The 20,990-nt window shown below is 40.6% G+C and overlaps 1 protein-coding gene across 2 annotated transcripts in view; it reads left to right on the top strand.

Moving 5' to 3' along the window:
* lpp (LIM domain containing preferred translocation partner in lipoma) overlaps window positions 1-20,990 on the top strand; it is a 259,259-nt gene that overhangs the window by 168,263 nt on the left and 70,006 nt on the right. For both annotated transcript variants that reach the window (XM_074668419.1, XM_074668420.1), the window contains one exon: window positions 14,706-14,802. In XM_074668419.1, the coding sequence (XP_074524520.1) occupies window positions 14,706-14,802 (97 nt within the window). The remainder of the gene's footprint in view (window positions 1-14,705; window positions 14,803-20,990) is intronic.

Raw genomic sequence — 20,990 nt, 5'->3', positions numbered from 1 at the left:
GATATTAGTGAAGGCCTTTAATCTCACAGAGGACATTTTGATCTACACAGTTTTAACGATGTTACATAAGGTCTGCAAATGTAGGGACCTGTACAACATGTATGCTCCAACACTGCTGTGTGTTCTTATGCAATGAGTTGGAATAGAGCCATCACTAATGTTATTAACAACATCTGCTGCCCGGCTATGTAAAGGCAACCTCTTTACATGAGAATATAGTGAAAACCTTTAAATGTATGTGCTGTAGAGTACTTAGGAATTACTTTTTATGAATCAAACCAGCTGCTTAGAATTAAAGGTTCTTTTATGAAGTCTTCATATTACACATTTAAATCATAAAACAATGCTTTCTTTCAAAAATGTACTGCCTTTCATGCTGATGTCCTCATTTCACTGTGACTTCAGCTGGATAAGGAGATAAAGTTTTAATGAAGGATGGCAAATGATTGGTTGGTGATTTGCAGATTTTGCGTATCCAAATATCCCTCATACATTTAAAATAAATAAAATCAGACATAATCATGATTTCTCGGTTTTATCCCAGGAAAGATCACTGAGTTTTGGGAACATTTCATACAGTTACAGAGCTTCAACATGTGCTTCTCTACCCCAATAATCTTGCTCAGCACTTTGAGGATCTGATGCTATTTTCCAAACACTGTCTTGTCAGTTTGAACTCAACATAAAGGCCTGCGTTGTGTTATTTTTATGGTCAGTGTGTTGATTGGCCGGTTCATTCGGTCAGTGGTGTCCTCTCAGTAGATCAGAGGAGTTTGTCACATAAGCGTTCATAAATAATCGGCCCTGCCCCCCCGCCGCTCCTCTGGCTCCCTGAGAGAGGAACAGCACGGCTGGTAAATAACTGGCCGGATCGATAGCTGTCATTGCAGTTCAGTGAGCCCCGGCAATCTAAAATGTCTGAGCGGTTTGTTTATTTTCTTATTTTCGACCTCTCTGCTCCGGCCTGTAGTGTTGTGATGCACAAGTTTCCTGGAGCTCACAGATTTGGAAAGGTCTGCAGATTTGAACATGCTCACAGAGGATTCTGTGGCGCAGAGTGACCGTGGCTCAGAGTTTGTTTTATTCATAACAGGAGCACATGCTTTATCATAAACGTTGTTGTTTGGGGTTAGCTTAAAGCTAATTTACTTTTATGAAACATCACAAATCGGCACCAGACAACCGGAGCATCACGTCTGCAATCATTTGTGATAACAGAAGTATTAACCTGGTTTATTTATTCTGAGAAATTCCAGCACACAGTGACGCTTACAACAAGGAACATATTCACACCATGCAGGCTTAATATGATGCAACAAAATGTACACACTGAAATATTTTATCAGCAAAGAGTAAAATAAACAGGTTCACCAAAGTGAAAACTCACACAAATATTAAAAACACTATGATGAAAATAAAGATAAAATTCATTAAATGCATATCACAGAGAATGCTAAACTCACTGAATGATTCAAGTAGAAAATTAACAGTTATCCAATATTAAAATTTGTATTGAGAGTTTGACTAAATACTAATTTTTAAGAAGTTCAGCAAAGCAAAAATAGAAAAAACAGACAAAGAGTTTGTTCTAAGAAAGTTTGGGCTGGTTGAAGGCTGAGGTTAATCTTTTACATCTTGTTAAGGACCTACTTTGCGGAATTAGCTGTTCAATTCAGGACAAAAGGTCATTTAATTTCTTAACTCAATAAAAAAGAAAGTGTGAAGGGCTTTTTGAATGCACTCTGGTTTTATTCACAGCACAATAAGGTGCAGACGACTCTGAGGTTTGAAGCTGTCCTGGTTTAATCACACACCAGGCACCTGCACAAACAGTGGCCCCTGCTGGCTCCTCGTGGACATGGTCTCCTGTCAGGTTAACACCTCCCTCCCTGCGCATAAACACATCCTGTCGACTTTTTGACTGTCGCTGAAACTGTATCCTCTCTTGCCTCTTTAACATCCCCCTCTGTCCACAAACAGGCTCTCAGCCGCCCCTGGCTCAGAGGCCGTGAAACGTGGGCACTCTCCAAACATTTCTTCTCATCAAGGCAGCGTCCCTGAGCCGATGGAGCTGCGTGTGTGTGTTTGTGTGTGTGTTGGCTGCAGCGTTTTTAGTTTGGTCAACTGATGTGCTTCAGGGTGTCATTCAGATAAACCGTGTGGTTGTGAAGGTGGAGAAGAGGAGGATGCATTATGGTTTGCTTAGGAGGGGAAATTACACAGGAGATCCAGTGTGTGTGTGTTCAAAAAGGGAAGTGCAGGTTGCCAGTACATCGATTTGAACACATAACCTGTATAAATCCTTATTATGTCCACCACATGTGTTTGAATATAGATCTCTGCTCCCACATCAGGAAACGGCAGGGAAATACTTTGAGCTTTGACCAAACCAGGGAAACCTGCATCCTGTGTAATCTGGTGTTTGCTCCATTCACAGGATTGTAATGGTACACAAAGAGACGCCAAATAAGTTTTATCTCCGTCCCGACAATTTGTGCAGTCATTTGTTGTTGTTGTTTTTTTCACATTGCTTGTGGCTCCCCTCTCCACACTCTCAGATTTTCAAATATCTGTTTGCAGGGGGATGTGTCAGTTCCCCACAGATGACCTAGTTTTTACACACGCACAATCTTGCAAACATTGAAAGGCCTCCTCTACATACATTACATGTCTGTTAACAGGCTGAGATTCATCCCTTTATTCCTGTTCAGTTTACAGCAAAAACTGGAGTGGCTGTGGAAAATGTCAATTACAGAATAGGTTAATTTTTAATTATGTTAGCTGCTCTGTACACAGCTGCTCTGCAGTTGACTGTTATTTTTTCCTAGCATTTAATTGGAGCTGAAACAGCATGACCTATTTTGTTTGGAGAGAATGTATACTTTATCTGTGCCTCCTCAGAAGGTGGCCTTGAGCTCAAAATGCAGCTCATCTGCGATGCTTCTCTTCCTCAGAGTGTGATGCTTTTCAGATTACTCACAACCTGTTTAAGCAGCTAATTCATCCTCACAGCAGCAAACATGTGAGTCCTTTCACACACTCTCTGAATTCTGTAATCAAACATGAAGCTGCCAGAGAAATGACAAAGCAACTTTCTACACATCAGCTTTCACCTGTGTGCTAAGCTGCAGGTTAGAGAAGTTCACAGTGTGTTCAAATCCTGATGAGACAGAAGCTCTTTCACTATCTATTTCTCCCTGTATATGGGTATATAAATATGTATACAAAGACAAGGCAGTCAGAGATTAACTGGAATGTGGCGAATAAAAACTGTAAAACACACTATTGTAGCTCAGTATAGTCAATGCCTTTCTATCATGCGCAAACAGACCTGGACACACGTCGTCTCATCTAAAGATCTTTGTCTCTGATCGAGTTCATTCAGATTCTGTTTGTATGAATGTGTCACACAGTGATGTTAAAAACTTAGGTCCAGACTTGTAAATCAACATGGACTTTAGCACTGACGACTGCGACTCAGCAGATGGAGAGGAGGAGGAGGAGCTGTTTATTAAGGAAGGCTGTTTATGTTTTTGTTTTTTAGCAAGTTCTGTTAGAAAGGAATAATATCTCAATTTAGGAAACTGAACAAGCACATTTTCTGTACTCAATTGACAGATTTTTATTTATTTATTTATTTTTGAGATCTTGTGTTTTTGGACTTGACACTTGATAAAATCAGTATTTTTGCAGTGCATGAGTTTACCTGCATACATGATCTTTTGCTGTATGGTTCAACGGGTCCCATTGAGGTGCCTTAAAGGTTTAGTTAGTAACTCAAAAACAGTAATTATTTGCTGTGGGCTCACTGTTCCGATCCCAGTATCAGGTACCAGCTCTGATACAGACTCAAAAAGATAGATCAGATCCATGGGGCAGATCTATCTATCTAGTTCTTTGATCCTCTGTGTTCATTAACACCTGAACACAGAGCTAAAATATGAATGAAGAAAACTACAGTGGCTCAGCAATTTGGATGTTTTTTTTCATCATCAACTCTTGATGGTAATAGGTGCAGGTTTAATTCCTCAGTCATCCACTGCTGAGGTTTACAGTTTAACTGTTGTTACTGTTAGTGTTGTAGATTTACTCACCACAATTTTACAGTCTTAAAATCCCATTAAAAAAAACAAACAGTACTGTCAGTTTAAATATATTTCTGTTTCATTTTGTTTTACAAAGTTAGAAAAGCCTAAAGTTGTCAAAACATAATTCTCAGTCAAATCCTTACACTGAGGAATGAAGAACGTTGAATAAATACTGATATCAGATCACATCCATGTTGGTATCAACTGGTACCACAGCCGTGGTGTCAGGATTTATAAGTCAGATCACTGTACCCTGAATAGTTACCAGTTGTTACTGACTGAACTAACTGAATCGGCCTGCTGAGTCACTATCATCAAAGTAATGAGTTACTCTGGAAAGTAAAGGAGGGTACACACTACAGAATAATGGGGCTGATTTTTGTCCTGATCAAAGCCAGCAAAGGCCCGACTGTCTGATGACATCATGTGTGATTTTCCTGTGGTGTGGGGTGTGTTAAGAGTGATTTCTTCTGGTCGGAGCCGCTCGGAAGGCCTCCAGTTCAGTGATCATTGATAATGAACATGTTTATTATTATTTGCGACTAAAAATCCTGTAGTGTGTGGGGTGCTCATTACAGCATGTAATGTCATGTGTACAGAACCAAAGCCAATCAAGACACAAGCTGAGTCAGCTGACTGACTGAAGAGGAAGTAAGAAATCTATATGTAATACTTAAAACGACTTTACTCACCAACAACTCGCATTGTTATTAATACAGCCCATATCCCCGCCATCTCTACAATCTTTTCCATAAGTCTTTTTCTTTTGTGTGTTTTTTTTAAATTCTAGTGTCAGGAAACAAACATCTTTGCTTTTTCCCATACGTCCGTCATGTTTGTTTGCAATGAAGTCACGTTTTAGTATGTGAGATTTTGAATATTGAGCATGAAGAAGCTGAAGCTCTGCTGAATAAGCTGTTGGTGTGTGGTGTCCTCAGAGTGCAGACCACACACTGTAAGATCAGGAGAGAGAAACCTTGTGTGATCTGTCTTTTGTTATCATCAAGTGTGTGCTCTCTAAGTGTGGGAAGTTTTGGATAATCCTGTAACGTGTACCAGCCTAAACTAAAGCCTCCTCTAAAATCAGCAGACTGGACAGGTGAAATGTGAAGCCTTTCTTCAGTAACATACATTGCAATCAGTCAGTTCAGCCTTCTGACTCATGGATCGGAACGGCCCGTTTGGTCGTAGCATTAGCCGCATGCTTGACCAACAAAAATTAGCCAGTTAACTATTAGCATCCTGAAAGTGAAGCAGGTGCAGAATGTCATTTGTCTGGTGAACTTTCTGAAAAACCCCTATTCAATTAAATCTGATTGCACATGCATACTCCACACAAACAGAGATAAACATGAAAAAAATCTTGTGTTTTAAATCTAAATTTGCTGTTTATATCTAGACATCATCGTACTTTTCCAAAGGATTGTGTGATCCTTGACTATCCGTTCCCTTTACATTGTCTGTTTTGAACGGTAACACATGAGCACAACATCCCCCATCTTTAAAACTCGAATCAGTATTTGCTGATGACTGGACGTGCTTACGAGTCCTGGTGATTTTTAAGTCTAACATTGGCTGTTTGAGTTGGGAGACTCCTCCTTGGTCTGTGAAGCTAACATGAAATGCACCTGCAAGGTCACCTGTGTTTACAGCATCGAGCAAATATAACTCCTTCTAGAAAGAGCCAGCTTTAAGCGAGCAGTTGGCCAAAGTAGCATTAAAAAACTATTTCTAAGCAGTCAGAAACCTTGAGAAGAACCAGACCTAGTGGTGGACTCGTCTGCCTTGACGAGTGACAGCAGGATAAAGGAAGAAGCAGAAAGGGTTGTCATCCCTTTATTTTACAGCCTCGTTCTACTACAGGTAGGACTTACAGATGTATACATGTTAGCTGATGAAAACTTGGCTCTTGTAGTGTTTTACATCTCCCGATGCTTGGTCCACTGCTGAGGAGCCGCCCTGACATCGTGCGACTTCTTAAAGCTAATCAGGCAGATCTTTGTCTGAGTGTTATTACCATCCTCTCAGCAACACTTGGCAGCATCAGGTTTTCTAAAGCCACCACAACAGACAAACCACCTTTATGTAAAACAGAATACCTGCTGTGTCTTTGCACTGCTCAGAGGGCATCTTGACAGCAGCTGTGTAATCAAAACAGAGCGTTTCTTTGTATTACTGTGAATCAAACTCAGTGCGGTCAGTCTTAACCTGTGATTCACAGTAATGAGGTCCTCTGCTTGGCTCCCATTGAAGTGTGCGTTTGTGTTACATTGACACAAATAATCTGTGGCTTTTCAAAGGCAGTTGAAAAAAATGGGTCCGTGCAGAGTGGAATCAAATAAAGCCATTATCAAGTGACGGCTCTTAAAACACACGTATATAGAAGAAAAAGAGCATAAAGCTTTTGGAAGTGTTTAACCCATATGTTTGATTCTAGACACACGACATGCTGTAGTGGCCCCCTCCTCTTAATAACACCCACCATCACACACACACATACACACACATTAAGTCAGTGGAAGGATAGTGTGACTGATCCAGCAATCCTTTCTTTGTTTGGGTAAAACAGAGTCGCCTAAGCCGCTATAATCACCCGTTTAGTGTTGCAGCAATAAATGCTTTTTTTAGATATTCCAATCCAATAAAAAAGCATCAATCCCTCATGAACCTGAACTAATGCAGAGGTCCATTTCCTCTTGTTGTCGTTAATATTGCCATTATTTTAATAAGCCATTTCCCTTTCAGAGGCTCAATGTCCATTTCAAGTAATACCATTGTGATCCAGCGAGACAAAAGCCAGGATGTCAGAGTGAAAGCTGGCTAAAGCTCCTCTTTAAAGCTGCAGCTCCATCCACACTAAAGAGCATTTGTACAGTAAAGTCCGTCATCATTTAATCTGTGGATAAATATGTCTGTGAGTGATTACGTCCTGCTGAGGCTGCAGGAAATGTTCAGCTATTGTAGAAGAGAGACAATTGCTTTTGGTTAAGGTGTAATTTGTGCAGAAAGTAAAGCAGACTCTGATGTGACTGCAGGTTTACATACAGATTAGAGGTTTTTAGCACTTGTCTTTCATTGGGCTCCTGCTTTAAAGCATTTGTACTCCTTCCCTTCTGGTTATCACTTTCAGCTCAGTGGTTTGTGCTGTTTTTCCTGCAGCTCCTGAGCTCATTGTCTTTGCACATTGCTTTTGAGCCGAGCAAAATAAGTGCTGGCCTAAATACAAGCAAACAGCTCACTATTCCTCAAAAGTTGAACCAGAATCTTATAGAGCTAATGTCCCAAAACTATTTCTAACTGTGTAAAATGATCAACAAATGCATAAAAAGATCACAACTGTGAACACATTCAGACATATGCTTAAATTGAATAACTGTGCAGCTGGAAAATATTAAATATTTTACCTACTACTTGCAGATGTGTTTACGCATTTGTGAATCATTTGACTTAATTTTGCTACAGTAATAGCACCTTAAAATTTGAAGTCTTCTAAATTCCTGCAAGAGACTTTGACTTCAACTATGCTTCACATTCAAATTACTCAAATTAGAAAAGCAGATTTGGTGTTTGCAAGAGTAGTAAGACTTCACATTTTGGCTGATTTCCATGGCTGATAAAAATGTATAAACATATTTTCTTACACCAGATTACAGAAACTGCTAGTCTGTCCTCTACTGCACCTCAGATATCAAAAGGCTGGATGGTGAGAAAAGCTTGTCAACAGAACGTCTTTCAGACACTTTTACTTGGCAGAATAAAAAACTGCTTTAACTCAGGTTTTTTGTATGGCTTTAAAATCACAGCTCCAGATATGAATGTAGTTTCAGTGGGGGCTGGTTTCTGAAGAGGCCTACAAAGCCCAAAGATGGAGATCTCTGTTTTTGAAAGTATTGACCCAACCTCACATTTGATTAGTGAGGCCTGCAGAAAACAATGAAGTAAACTTTAAGCCTAAAATTTGACAGGCCGCAAAGCCTGAATTGTGCTAATTGTGCTTCTGTGTGGAATGCAGAAGCCTGACCAAGTGGTCCAACGTGCATCTCTAAAAATGTGTTGATCTGATGCAGACCTGTGATTGGTCTGCTAAGCTGCAATGTATTTCCTGCTTTTACAACGTTCTTGAATCTCCGTACTTTGCTCATACTTTGACTGATCTTTGGCCATACTTTTCTCCTACTTTGGCCATACTTTGATCATACTTTGACCGTACTTTGATCATACTTAAAATGTACTTTGGCCATACTTGGGCCTTACTTTTGCTGCACTTTGACCATACTTTGACTGTGCTTTGATTATACTTTGGCCATACTTTGATCATACTTTGGCCATTCTTTGGTCATACTTTGACTATACTTGAGCCATACTTGAGCCTTATTTTGGCTGTACTTGGACTGTAGTTTAGCCATTCTTTGGTTATACTGTCCATTGGCCATAAACTGACTGTGCTTTGGCCATGCTTTTGGCATACTGTCCATCTTCTGCTGTATCTTCTCTTATTTACTTGTTTTAACAATTGTGTTTTAGCAGTTTTATGATCAATAGCAGCATTTATACACTCCCTATTGAAAAACCATAGACTGTATGACATATATGGACACAGTATATGTGATGTCACCCATCTCTTTCTAATACTGAGTTTTGAAGCCCATTGTTATTAGAAATGCTGGTCTCTGACTAAATTTGTTCTAGGTTGGATACGATAATGAGGCAGGCCTTCAGCCTTTTTGCAGACAGCAACAGGGTGCTCACCTGTCTGTCAAATTGATTGTGACCTTACATGGGCAAAACTCAAGGCTTAACAACCAAATATCAAGTTCTGAAAGATTCAGCCCCTGTGGAGTGTGTGATGGTCAAAACCGTTGTTTAAACCAGGCTGTAAACACATTCATTTCTGCTGAAAATATCAGCTTTTTCTTTCTGACTAGCATAGAAACCACACTGCCAACAAGTGCTCAGTCAGAGTATTGCAGAGCGGTGTCAACGCAGTGATGTTTGTGTTTTCAGTGCAGCCGTTGAAACTTCTGCTGTTGCTTATGAAGACTTTGAGTATATACAAGTACACCTTCAGAATAAACACAAGCCGTATATATTCTTCATAAACTGATTCTGCAAAACCGCACAATAATTTCAGCTCAGCTGTAAGATTTGTGTGAAATAAAGAGAAGTGTTGCTGATACCTGTCAGCTGTCTGTACATCAGGAAACACACAGTGGGAGGAATAGATCCATGCACTATTTGTGTCCTTCTTACGTTAATGCAAAACTTGAGTGATGTTGCATCATTATTGAAACAAGTCAGGGTTCAACCGTGGGTTGCTCTGCCACCAGATATCTTGGAGATCTGTACAGTAAGTTCCCCCTGTGCTGTACCAAAGCAGGTGATGATATGTAAATAGTTCCTGCTTCCTCTTCTCCTGCTCCTCTTTGTTCCAGCTGCGTTAACAAAGGTTCAGATCTGATTCCCTGAGAACACTTGTCTCTCTCATTCACTCTCTATCACTGCAGCGCGAGCAGGAGAGAGACAGAGCCTCAGGTTTGGTTCGTAGCGGGACACGGTGCTGTCAGGGCATCAGGTGAGAGCGCGTACAGAGCCCCCTCTGCCCTCCCCTCCTCCAATCCACTCTCCTCGCTTAATCAGTCCTGACACAATGCCAATTCCTCAGCAGGAGGCGCACAGCTTTATTCATAGACGTGGCAGTCAGGTGGTGATCGGCTCCAGACTCTGCTCACCTTTCAGTGTCATGCTGTATCAGGAGGCACGCAACAGCAGTCTGTGTACACATGTTGGCATTGTTTCAGAGTTCAAGTTGTCCAACATTAAACACACCCTGAGCATCATTTGAAAAGTAGATTCAATATGAAGCTCCATCAGGATGTCTCTGAGGACTATTACGGCTGATTGATTTCTGCCTTTAAAAAGCAGATGACACATGACCTGACACTATAAGCCTCCACATACTGGAAAATAGAGGAAAAGAAGTGAAGCTTTTAACCCAGTCTGCGCTGAATTCAAGCGATAACTTCAGTGAAAGTGTGGCTGATTGTCCCGAGGGCGTAGGCAAACAATTTACTGAATTGAGCCAGACATAACTGAAAACTCACGTCTGCGCCACGTATAGCTGCTGTATGGTTTCTATTGTTGCCTCTGAAAAGCTGACAAGGAACTGCGAAGCAATCATAAAGCATGCAGGGAAGCAATTTCTTTCTCTTATTCAAGTGAAAAATTATTCCGTGCTGTCACAAAAGACTCCCTAACAAGGTGCTTTAAACTCTCTGGCAGAGCATTGCTGCAGGGTGTCACAGAGTGGATAAGGTATAAATGAAGCTTAAACTCAAAAGTCTGTTTCTGGTAATAGCAGCATTTCGTTCCCTCTCCAGTGTGCTTTTGATGTGGAGCTCAGATTAACAGAGTTAAATCATCCTCTTCACTGTCTCAAAGTAACAGCACAGGTATAATGAGCAAAGTGTTGACAACAAGGGCTCATCTTTGCGATCCACGTTTATTATCCGCTCTCTTATGCTGCTATTTCTATAAGAACTCAACCCCCCTGACATGTACCTTCATTTATCACTACATTTATTTACAAAAACTCAACCATCACTGGAGCTGACAAAAGAGGATCTGCTGAGGAATGTTTCATCTGGTCTCAACGCTCCGTGATGTGATCCCAGCTGTTTATGGTCCAGTGAAAGAGAACACACAAGGTGCCAAGAATTTGCAGAGCTCTGGCCCAGCTGCTCTCTTCAGAGCGCTCCGGCACGACAGAAAGATTTACACATCCAACGTGTCGATCCCTCAGAGTTAACGAGGCCTACTGTTTGGGCTTCCATTATCGGCCGGCTGCATCCTGAGTGGGCCGGGCTCAACCAAAGTCATGCAACATAAAGTCTGAGGTACAGTTTGATGCATTGTGGAGAGAAATCAAAGCTCAGCTCCGTTTAATTGCAGGGGTAGATGATTGTGATATTTCTAAAGACTGTACTGGTCACCACACACGTAAAAAGGCTCAAGCAATTTCTTTATCACTATATTCTTTTTGATTAAAGAGGGGGTATTCTGCTTTCCCATGTTTTAAATATAGCTATAAAGTAACAATGCTGGATGTTCATAATAAACATTTACAGATTTTCAACCCCAAGAGACTTGCTGATGAGGTCACTGCATGTGGTTCTCATACTGAGTTCATGACACGTTTGAGGGGCAGGCCTCATACACAAAGATCTACCAGTAGCTCTACTGACAGGCCTCCAGAGGGCCGGCCAATCAGAGAGAAGGGGGTTTTTGGAGTTAGGGATCTTAAAGAGACAGCAGCTGAATGAAGTGTTTCAGACAGAGGCTGAAATAAGGGTTTCTAAAACAGGGGTTCCCAAATTTGACAATGCCAAGGCCCTCAACCAACAGACTATGCTTCAAGATATGTAAGGAATTTCAACTTTAAGAATGTTTTTTCCAACTTTTATTCACTTTTTAATCATTATTTCATTTAGTGAAAACAGGAAATTATAACAAACAAAAGCCAGGGTAGCATACTCCTTTTTTATGCGTAGTCAGTATTTGGCCAGGGGATGAGCCTCAAAATTGAGTTCAGTTTTTTGGATAGCACAAAAATAGGTGCAAACCGCCAAGTCGACACAAATCATGACATCATCGAGCTGAAGTTGCAGCCGTCACATTAGGTGCGGTTAGGTTCAGTTGGAAGCTTGAGAATCTGAGGATTACACCACTTTACATGTTGCATGTTCAGGACAAATTGTTATTAAAGAGAAATTAGATTCAATTTTTTCCCTTGCCTCCAATTTTCTGAAACTTTAACCTTGTGAACACAAACAAACCAAGTAACAACCGCTGCAATTGAATCAATTTTCCCCCTGAATCGGAACAAAGGAAACAAGCTACAGGTGTGAATACACCCTAAAGCACAATGTCCCCTCTTTAAAAACCTCAGTTTTCGAACCACACTTGACTTTTCTTTCTCAGAAGGGGTCAGTTGTTGTGGCATCAGAAGTACATTCAAATTCAGAAAGAATAACTACTGCTTAAACTGAAACACAAAGTGGGGATGCAGTGTCCAGATGTTGTTTGAGTTTCTGCTACACCAGCTGACGCTCTCTAAATGCTGGAGCCGCTGAAAGGCTTGAGCCTTTTTAATGTTAAGACAGAGAGTCGGGGTGCGTTTTTGCACCATCATGTCAAAAGTACGGGGTACCAATTCATGTAAAATCAAAAGGTACTGTATTTAGGTACCTAAATGCATCCTTGTGACTGTGAGGGAGCAGAAGAGTAGGTGATTTCCATGCTGGGCATGTACACAGCATTGCAAGGTTACATATTGAAGAATAAATATGTTAAATTGAAAAAAACACAAAATGTATTATTGTAGAAAAAATACTATTTTGTATCATATCAACACAAAAAAGTACCGGAAATTGGTACTGTTGAGTACCGGTACCCATTACCAGGTGCTGAGCATCGGTACTGTATCGTTTCAAATGTGAGAGGTACCCATCCCCAACTTGTAGATGCAAGTCATGTGTGATGTTAGGATATCCATACAACTTTTGCACCATTTTTTTGTTGCTGTTGTGCCATGGCAAATATCAAACCCTGAAATGTAAAGTTAGAGTTTTATTCAGTTAAACTCATAAAACTTTGACTGACACAAACAATCAAATGCAGAGAAAATCTCAGGCATACAAATGAAGTTATCAGTAATCCCAGGAAAGTTGCGTGACACGTTCAGTAATTACTCTTTCATTCTGAATACAAAAACATCAACACTCAATCTCTTATCGACTGATCTGATTCCTTTATGTGACACAGTAAACCAGGGATAAATTACTACAAAACCAGGCAGGTGGCTAACATTCACCCTGCTCCCTGATGTCACAATTAGGAGCACCTCAAAGGTCAGCTCAGATCTCGGCCTCTGTTACAATATTGAAAATCAAATCTACTGTAAAGATCCAGCCGGCTCCGGATCCAGGGAAGGTCATTCAAGTGTCACTGATTTTCTGAAAAAGCTCCACTGAGCTGCACAAAGAAGTGTCGAGTTCAGGCCTCCAGGGCGTCTGCAAAGGACGCACACACCTGTGATGGGATTGCACCCTGAGATGGAGGATTGGAGGATGGGGGGATGGAGGGGTCTGCTGATGATTGGCAGAAAATGTCTGGCACAACACCTCAGCTCCTTACAGACACACAGCGGGCGGGTGTCAGAGCCTGCATGATAAGGAGGAGGGCACGCTCACAAGGAAAGGAAGACATCTTCAGAGAGTTATGTCATCCTATAAAACCCGTCATAGATTAGACCCCGACACGGCTCACAACTCCAGTCTTTTGTTCTCAGTGCAGCTAAACAACCGTCTCCTGACCTATCACCTTAATGTGCGAGACTTAAAACACGGCTTTCTTCTCATGTTGGCCTCCTCTTTTCCTCCTGTTATCATTTTAAAAACACAAGGATTAGTCAGGGTCACACCTTTTTTTCCACATGCTTGTGTTGTACAGAAGGATATGCACAACCTTCTGGGCTGCAGCACCACTGGGGCCTGAGCCAGGGTCAGGTATCTCTGAGGGGAAACCAGACTCAAGACCATCCGCTGCATGATGATTACAGTCTATGTGTGGTGTTTGACCTTCAGCCAGAGCTTCACTCTGATTTACTGAGGTCAGGATTTTGTAAATCATTAAGTCAAAGCTCAGTTGAAGCAATTTCATTCATTCCAGTTTCATTTTATCCAAACATGCAACATGATACCTGGTCTATAAGAGCCCAATGAGAGTCTGTTATCTATAAACAATATATACAATCATAAATCTGCTCTGATGTCTTTAAAGCTTTTAAACAGCACTGTGTCAGACAGGAACAGGATGATTTCTTTATTGGAGGCATCAAAACTGCAGATGAAATTATCCTTAAGATTTATCAAGACAGCTCAGGGAGTATCTACATTTCACTTGCGCTGCATCATCGAGTAACACTTTCAAAGCATCATTATAAACCACAAAGTATTTAAAACTCTGTTTCCTACTCTGCTCTCCTCCAGAGATCTGTCAGGAGGAAAAAAAGGTTTGAAACACACACTTTTATTCCCATTTAATTACAGAGGAAGCTGAACCTGTCACAGCTGATTACGATTGGGTAATGCAAATTTATTTTAAAGGATCAGAGCATAGTGAAATTGTCCAGGTCGATTGTTAGGAGATCTGCTCCTGCTCAAGAACAGTGTATTAACTGGACTGTGTGTTTTCAGTGGTTTATCGGGCGCTTGTGAAAATACCACAAAGAGATCAAGTTATACCTTTGTAGTTCTACAAAAGATACAGAAGTCCAGACATGCCTAAACTGTTTACTCAAAACTGTCACAGGAAAACAATGTGAAATCCACACAGGGGCATATATGCAATGTAACCTATTTACCATATTCACTTCAAAGCCTCCACAGTTTACATTGTTTAAGTTTTTACTTTAACATGTGAGCTGCTTGTGAGAAATACTGTGATCTCAACCTGAATAAATAAAGAACATATATGTATACAAGTAAGATGTAATTGCATGGATTATGTTTTCTTTGCTTTGTAAATCCTAACTCTGTTTCTCTCTGTCTCTGTTTTCAGGGAAATGCTCCCATGGCCCACCCTGAAGACGAGCTGGAGCGCCTGACCAAGAAGATGCTGTTCGACATGGACAACCCCCCATCTGAGGAGTATTTTGGTAAGCACGATAACTCTGCTCATTTCCACCTTGATATCATACAGCAGGAAGAGCCACAGCAGGTGTGCCTGATTAAATCAAAGATGGCTGGATAGTTCTGAGGCTTTTTTTGTTGTGTTTTCTGTAACACCTGTGGTTTTCTGAGATAGGTCAAACGGTTTTCTTTGAATAGCCCTGTAGCCTTTATATGCAGTGTGTAGTGTTGTGTACATGTAGTATTTGATTGGTCTCGCTAGTGGAGAAATATAGTGATGAAGCACCAACAAATAACATCTGTGGAAAAAAATAAAAAGCCGTCTTTGAAGTGTAAAAAGCTGCAGTTTCTGAAGTGTCCACTTGAGGCTGGGTTTAAAAGCCAAAGAGGAGCCCTTAGCACCAAGTTAAAATCAAGTGGAAGCCATGGTCTAAAGATAAGAAGCCTATGCAGAAGTACTAAAAACTGCTAGCTTGTTTCACCATTTGCACACACTGTCTGAGGTAAAATCTCATAACTTATTATTTTCCAAATTATTAATCTTATGAGTGTTGCCCATATTAGGTCATGAGGTCATGGCCGACTTGAAGCACCCTGTTGTTGTCTGCAAAAAGGCTAAAGGCCCACCTCTTTAACTAATCTTAACTTGAACAAAGCGTTTCCAATGTGGCCCCTTCAATGATAGGCTTCAAATCTCCATATCAGACACACTCGGGTGATGTCACAGACATTAGTCCATATATAGCACAGTCTATGGTTGAAAAGCCTATGGGTATATCTGTGATGGACAAATTATGACCATTTGACCGGGAGCACAACACCTTTGACTGAAAGTTACATTGAGTCAGCATTTCTAATATGGCGACCACCATCATTCGGCTGCAAAATGCCACAGTAGAAACCAATGAGTGACATCACAGAGACTATGTTCATGTTTTATACAGTCTACTTGCAGGGCTGCTCGTTTTTATCACATGCTGGAAATTAGCATTAGCTAGTTTTAACATGCAAGCCAGACTTGGCTGGATTCTGCTGACTAACTATTGTCTTGAGCCAGGAAAGTGGGTTTTATTGCACAACAATAGTTTTATTATATACTTCTGTGCTTTTTATGAAAAAAACAACTAATTTTTAAAAACAAAAAATGAGAAAAGTTTAACTTTATTGGCTTGTCACTCCTTGTGTCAAACACATGTAGCTAGCTAAAAGCATATTAGCACCAAAACTACTGTGAAAAAACTTTTATTCAACATCATGACTAAGCAAAAACAAAAAGGGTTTAATTTCCTGACAGAGCGTCAAAGTTTATATTTTTAGCACCACAAAATTTCCACTGCCTGTTAAGCTGTAGTCACAGATCTTAGTATTAAGAGGCTGTTTGATAGTAATACACCAAATGAATAAAGAATTCACTCTTTATTTTAGATACACAGACAGTGCTCACAAAACATCAGTTTTATGTTATGTTTGTTACAGTTAAGTTTTTAATCCAGAAAAACTTCCAATGTACATAAAATCCTTCACCGGAGAGAGCTATCTAAAAAGCAGCATCTCATTACCTTGTTAAAGATATGAATTTAAAAATATGAAGTTAAAATTGAAGAATATTATAGGATTCACACGTTGCTTCTTATAACAAAGTGTATCTCTTTTGTGTTTTTTTAGGAGAGTTCTTCTACCTATGCTTTGACTCAGAACTCTGTCTGTTTAACCAGAGTATGAAACCATGTCTGTTATATGTGGCGTTAAGCCTTGTAAGGGAAGGTGTTTCTGACTCAGGAGCAGTCACCTCACAATGTAACATTCACAGGTGAGAGTAGCTAAGATACTAAGATTATCCCATGAGTCACAGTTTGATTCACGTGTAACTGTAACACTTGCCCTTTATGAAATGCCCTTTTTGAGACAGCTCAAATATCATCACAGAGCACTCTGTCACCTTTCCAGGCTTCAATTACATGATGACACCCACTATGATCAAAATAAGATGAAAAAGGCAAGACAAAAAAAAAAGGTTTGCTTCTTGTAAAATCATAGAGGAAGAGGACGGTCTGAAGGAAGCAGTCCTGAAAAAGACAAGTGGCCACACGTGTGCTGCCTTTGTGTACAGTCTGACTGACGTCATGAGAAGAGATGATGGAGTTCATGTTAAGAGATGATATTTAAAACTTTTTTCTTATGAGTTTTTCTGCTTTTAAGGAGTGCATAGCAAAATCCCCATACGTATGTACAGATTAAAAGGATGCATACATATCAATAGGATACATATAGTGTCTTAATAGGAGGAGGCTGGGGTGGAGGAGGAATTATTAAGACAGCAGCAGCTAGGTAGCAAAAAGATAGCAGGAATATGAGACGTGATTTAAATACGCCGCCTTGACGTTAGACACGCTGTGATGGGTTGAGAGGAGTAAGTTAGTGCATCAACCCGTCAGCTGATCACACCTGGGCGTATGACTTCCGTGTCCAGCATGAAGTTACACTAACTCCACTAAGTTATCGGTATCGGCTGGTTACGATTGGCGTAAAAATAAAACATTGGATATCAGCCAACACACCAAATTCTGTCAATACACCGATAAAGTAATGGTCTGAAGCTAAAGATACTTTTTGCACTTTTTGTGAATTTGTTTGCACAGTTCAGATAGAGCAGTCCCATACTTGGCTCCTGTTTTATGTTAAATTTGAATTTAAGCAGCAGTCTGTAAGGCAACCATAGCATATCTGACTACTTTAGGCACATTCACCAAAGTAAACCATTTCATTGAATTTGGGTTGAAGTGCTGAACAGTTGCACTTCTCATAATTTCTCTGTGAAAAGAGCTTTTGTTTACTGTCAACTGTGAAATTGGCCTCATTTTCCCTGGTGATGGGTATTGTTACGATTTTCTCAGGAAGAATATTATCCAGCTTTTAAGTAGGATTTATCTTTTTAAATTTTGTGTTTGAAAGCAATGGTCATAAATAAATATACAGCTTTGAGTATACATTTTTCTTATATTGGGCAAGAAATGAACATTACATAATTAATGTGAAATGATTATTCAACATCATGCAATGTGATACTTCCAATACAGAGGACAGTTGAGGATCTCTGCAATTATGTACACAGAAAAAATATCAGTATCGACTTAATGAGTTGTTAAATATCAGCATATCAGATATTGGCAAAAAAATAAAATACTGTGCATCCCTAGTTTTGACCGATCAGAAACAAGTCATATCATAACTCTGGATCTGCAACTGCAGATTCTGCACACTTCATCTGTATCTGTAGAAGTTAACCTAACCCCCATTGTCTTCTTTTTTCTCATGAGCAAGAACTGAAACACTTTTCTGGGATGGCCCAACAAGGCCGATGACTTGCACAGGGGTGTCACAGATTAAAAGCACTGACTTATTCTGTGTCCACTGTCTCCCTTAACAACCATAATTTCAGTTCTACACATGCATTGTATTCCTCTGTGGATGTTTTTTTTATTGTAGAAAGAAATACAATAGAGTCCAAAGTCAGAACTGAAGGCACTCAGACAAGAAAATGTGCAACACCTGGATTATAATTGCTATAATTGCTAACACATCCCAAATAGTCCATTTAGCCTCTGACAGGGCAAATAGCCAATCATAGCTCAGGATTTTAAAAGGGTACATGAGTTGGCCAATCAGATTACCGCCCATCTGGACATGCCCCATGCTCCACTGTAGATACCTGGATAATTGGAGAAACAAGAAACAAACCAGCTCCTAAAACTGCTCCAAAACCAGACCCACGTCTCCTTCTCTGTGACAGAGTCTGAATAAAACAATGTGGGTTAATAGAATCAAACTGGCATTGGGTTTCCTAGATTAGCCTACCCAGTGACCCACAAAGTAAGTTTTGTATCACCAGAAGAAGAATGTTTTTGGAAAAAGGCCCGGAGGATTACAGAGCAGGTGTGAGTGCTGGAGACAGACCTGAACCCTGGTTTCTTTGTGCGTGTAGACACAGCAGCGTATCTACCAGTCTGGGAAACAGTCCTCAAGGTAGAGTCTCAAAAATATATATCAGTGTGATCAAAGGATAAGGCACAACTCCTGCTCAGGAAATAATGAGAAGAGGAGATAAAGGCTTTGGACAGATGAAACAGTCTGATTTTGTCTACTTTGATTGTCCAGCGGTGTTTTTTACTGTATTTCTCTGAAGCGCTAGATATTTAATTTTTCTCTCACTTGGAAAAAAATAAAAATATAACTGCCAGGATTAGACAAAATACCAATTTTTAATACTATTTCACAAAATAGGATTTAAGAGGCAAGGATTCTGTGCATTTATATTTCATTTCTATTTTTCCGCCCTCTCTACCCTCTGCTGCCAGCGAGTGCCATCCGCTCTGCTGCTGTCTCTCCTCTAGCCTTTAATCCCCTTTGCCCTGGAATTAGTTCCCATGCCCATTAGATACCTCACTCAATACATTCAATGGCACTCTGGCACAGGCTTTATATCAGCTCATAATCACACAGCACACCACCATAGCATGTGTAGGTGTATTATAGCTGCAGGGACATGTATTTAACTGGTATTAAAGGATATTCGGCTTCACGTTTTTGCACACTGATGTAAAGTCCTTAATTGGTTCACATTAGACGTAGGTCAAATGGATCTGCTGGCTTAAGCAAAGTGTAGTCATTTCACAGAGAGATGGCCCTCAAAGCCTGGTTGGCCTAATTTTTCGGTGAATGCGTACACAACGCAAACCTGGCATGAACTCTGCTTTCTGCTATACCATGCGTGCACCTCCTGTTATTTGCAAACTATACAGCAGAAAGGCTGGTAAAACAAGGACGAGGGAGCCGAGAAATGGGTCATAAGTGAGCCGAGGTAGCCTGGACAAGTTAGGGATAGCATGTGCGTCCCCAGCTGACAGCGGCTGGCTGTTCATGGAGCGGTGTGTGTGAAGGGAGGGGGGGAGGGGGAGTGAGGAGGGTCATTTTGTGGTTAAACAAGGCGACAGCTGAATTAACTGAGAGATACAGAGAGGATGAGGGCAGGGGCCTCGGCTGAGGTGACTTCAGGGACTCATTAGGAGAGAGTTCAAGCGCAAGCACACACTGCTCTGCAAATCCACAGAGCCCCCGCGTCCTCCCCCGCTGAATAATGTACATATAGCCGCCACACTGATGTTAAAACCGCCTTTAGTCTGGCTTGTTCCTCTCTCTATACCCGCTGGCTGTGGGGGAATCGGTCCCAAAGCAGCAGACTTTTGTAATTACAAAGAATCTAATGGAGCACAAGTCTCCTTTTTGTTGGGTTACAGAGGGGAAGAGGGCTAGCCGCGGTGGAGACCCCAGGGCTAGTAATTAGCAAGATTAATCAAAGTGGGGCTACGATCTGTGGCGCACGGCTGGACTGGATCATTGTCTTCCTATAGCAAACTTTTATTGGTGTCACTCCTGTCTTTGATGAGCTCCTAATCTCAAACAGCTATAGAGGCTCCTCATTGGTCCAGAGGGAGTTAATTGAATTGAATTAACATTACATTCCTGCTCCGTTATGTCACAGGAAGCTTTTCATTAGACTCCACAGAGCTTCATCTGTGGCTCCTTAGTTACACAACATAATTTCTATAACAACTTCATTCCTTACAATTTCCCCAGTCACATCTTTTTGGGCTACTTTTTTCTTTTTTTTCTTTCTTTTTTTTTTTTTTTTGTGGTGCATAAAGAGCCGTCGCTCTCAAATGCAAACGGTAAAAAAACCTGAAAATGATGCACTATAAAAGAACGTCTTTTCTTGCGAGAAACCCACTTTGCGAGCCAGAAATTCCTCCCATGATTGAAGCTTCTTTGAAAAGCAACTGATTAGTCCTGATTTAGAGTTCCAGATTAGATTTGAGTAATCTGAAAGAGCCTTTTCTCCAAATGTCATCATCCGTCATATTTAATCCACTTAGGTTGTGCGTAGGTGTACTGTGTTTGTGGAAATCTAATAAGACACAGCTACTCAGCTCTCAGTACAGATGCCTTGGCATTTGTGCATCTCAAGAACTTACGATATTTTGTCATCACTACATTTCTGTCAAACCAGGACATAAAGCTGAATAATTGAAAGGATGAGATGCTTGCATTATTTACAATTAGTGGCGATGATACGTATGCAGTGTGGCTCATTCTGCTGCAGAGAATCCGTTTTTATTTCCTCTTTAAAACCTGGATGACAAGTTGAGGTTTCCTCTGT

Source organism: Halichoeres trimaculatus, unplaced genomic scaffold, assembly GCF_033239565.1.
Source record: "Halichoeres trimaculatus isolate MK-OKI-2021-1 unplaced genomic scaffold, fHalTri1.1 fHalTri1_scaffold_4, whole genome shotgun sequence".
In the NCBI taxonomy this organism is placed as follows: domain Eukaryota; kingdom Metazoa; phylum Chordata; class Actinopteri; order Labriformes; family Labridae; genus Halichoeres; species Halichoeres trimaculatus.
This window is presented reverse-complemented; position numbering and strand designations above follow the sequence as displayed.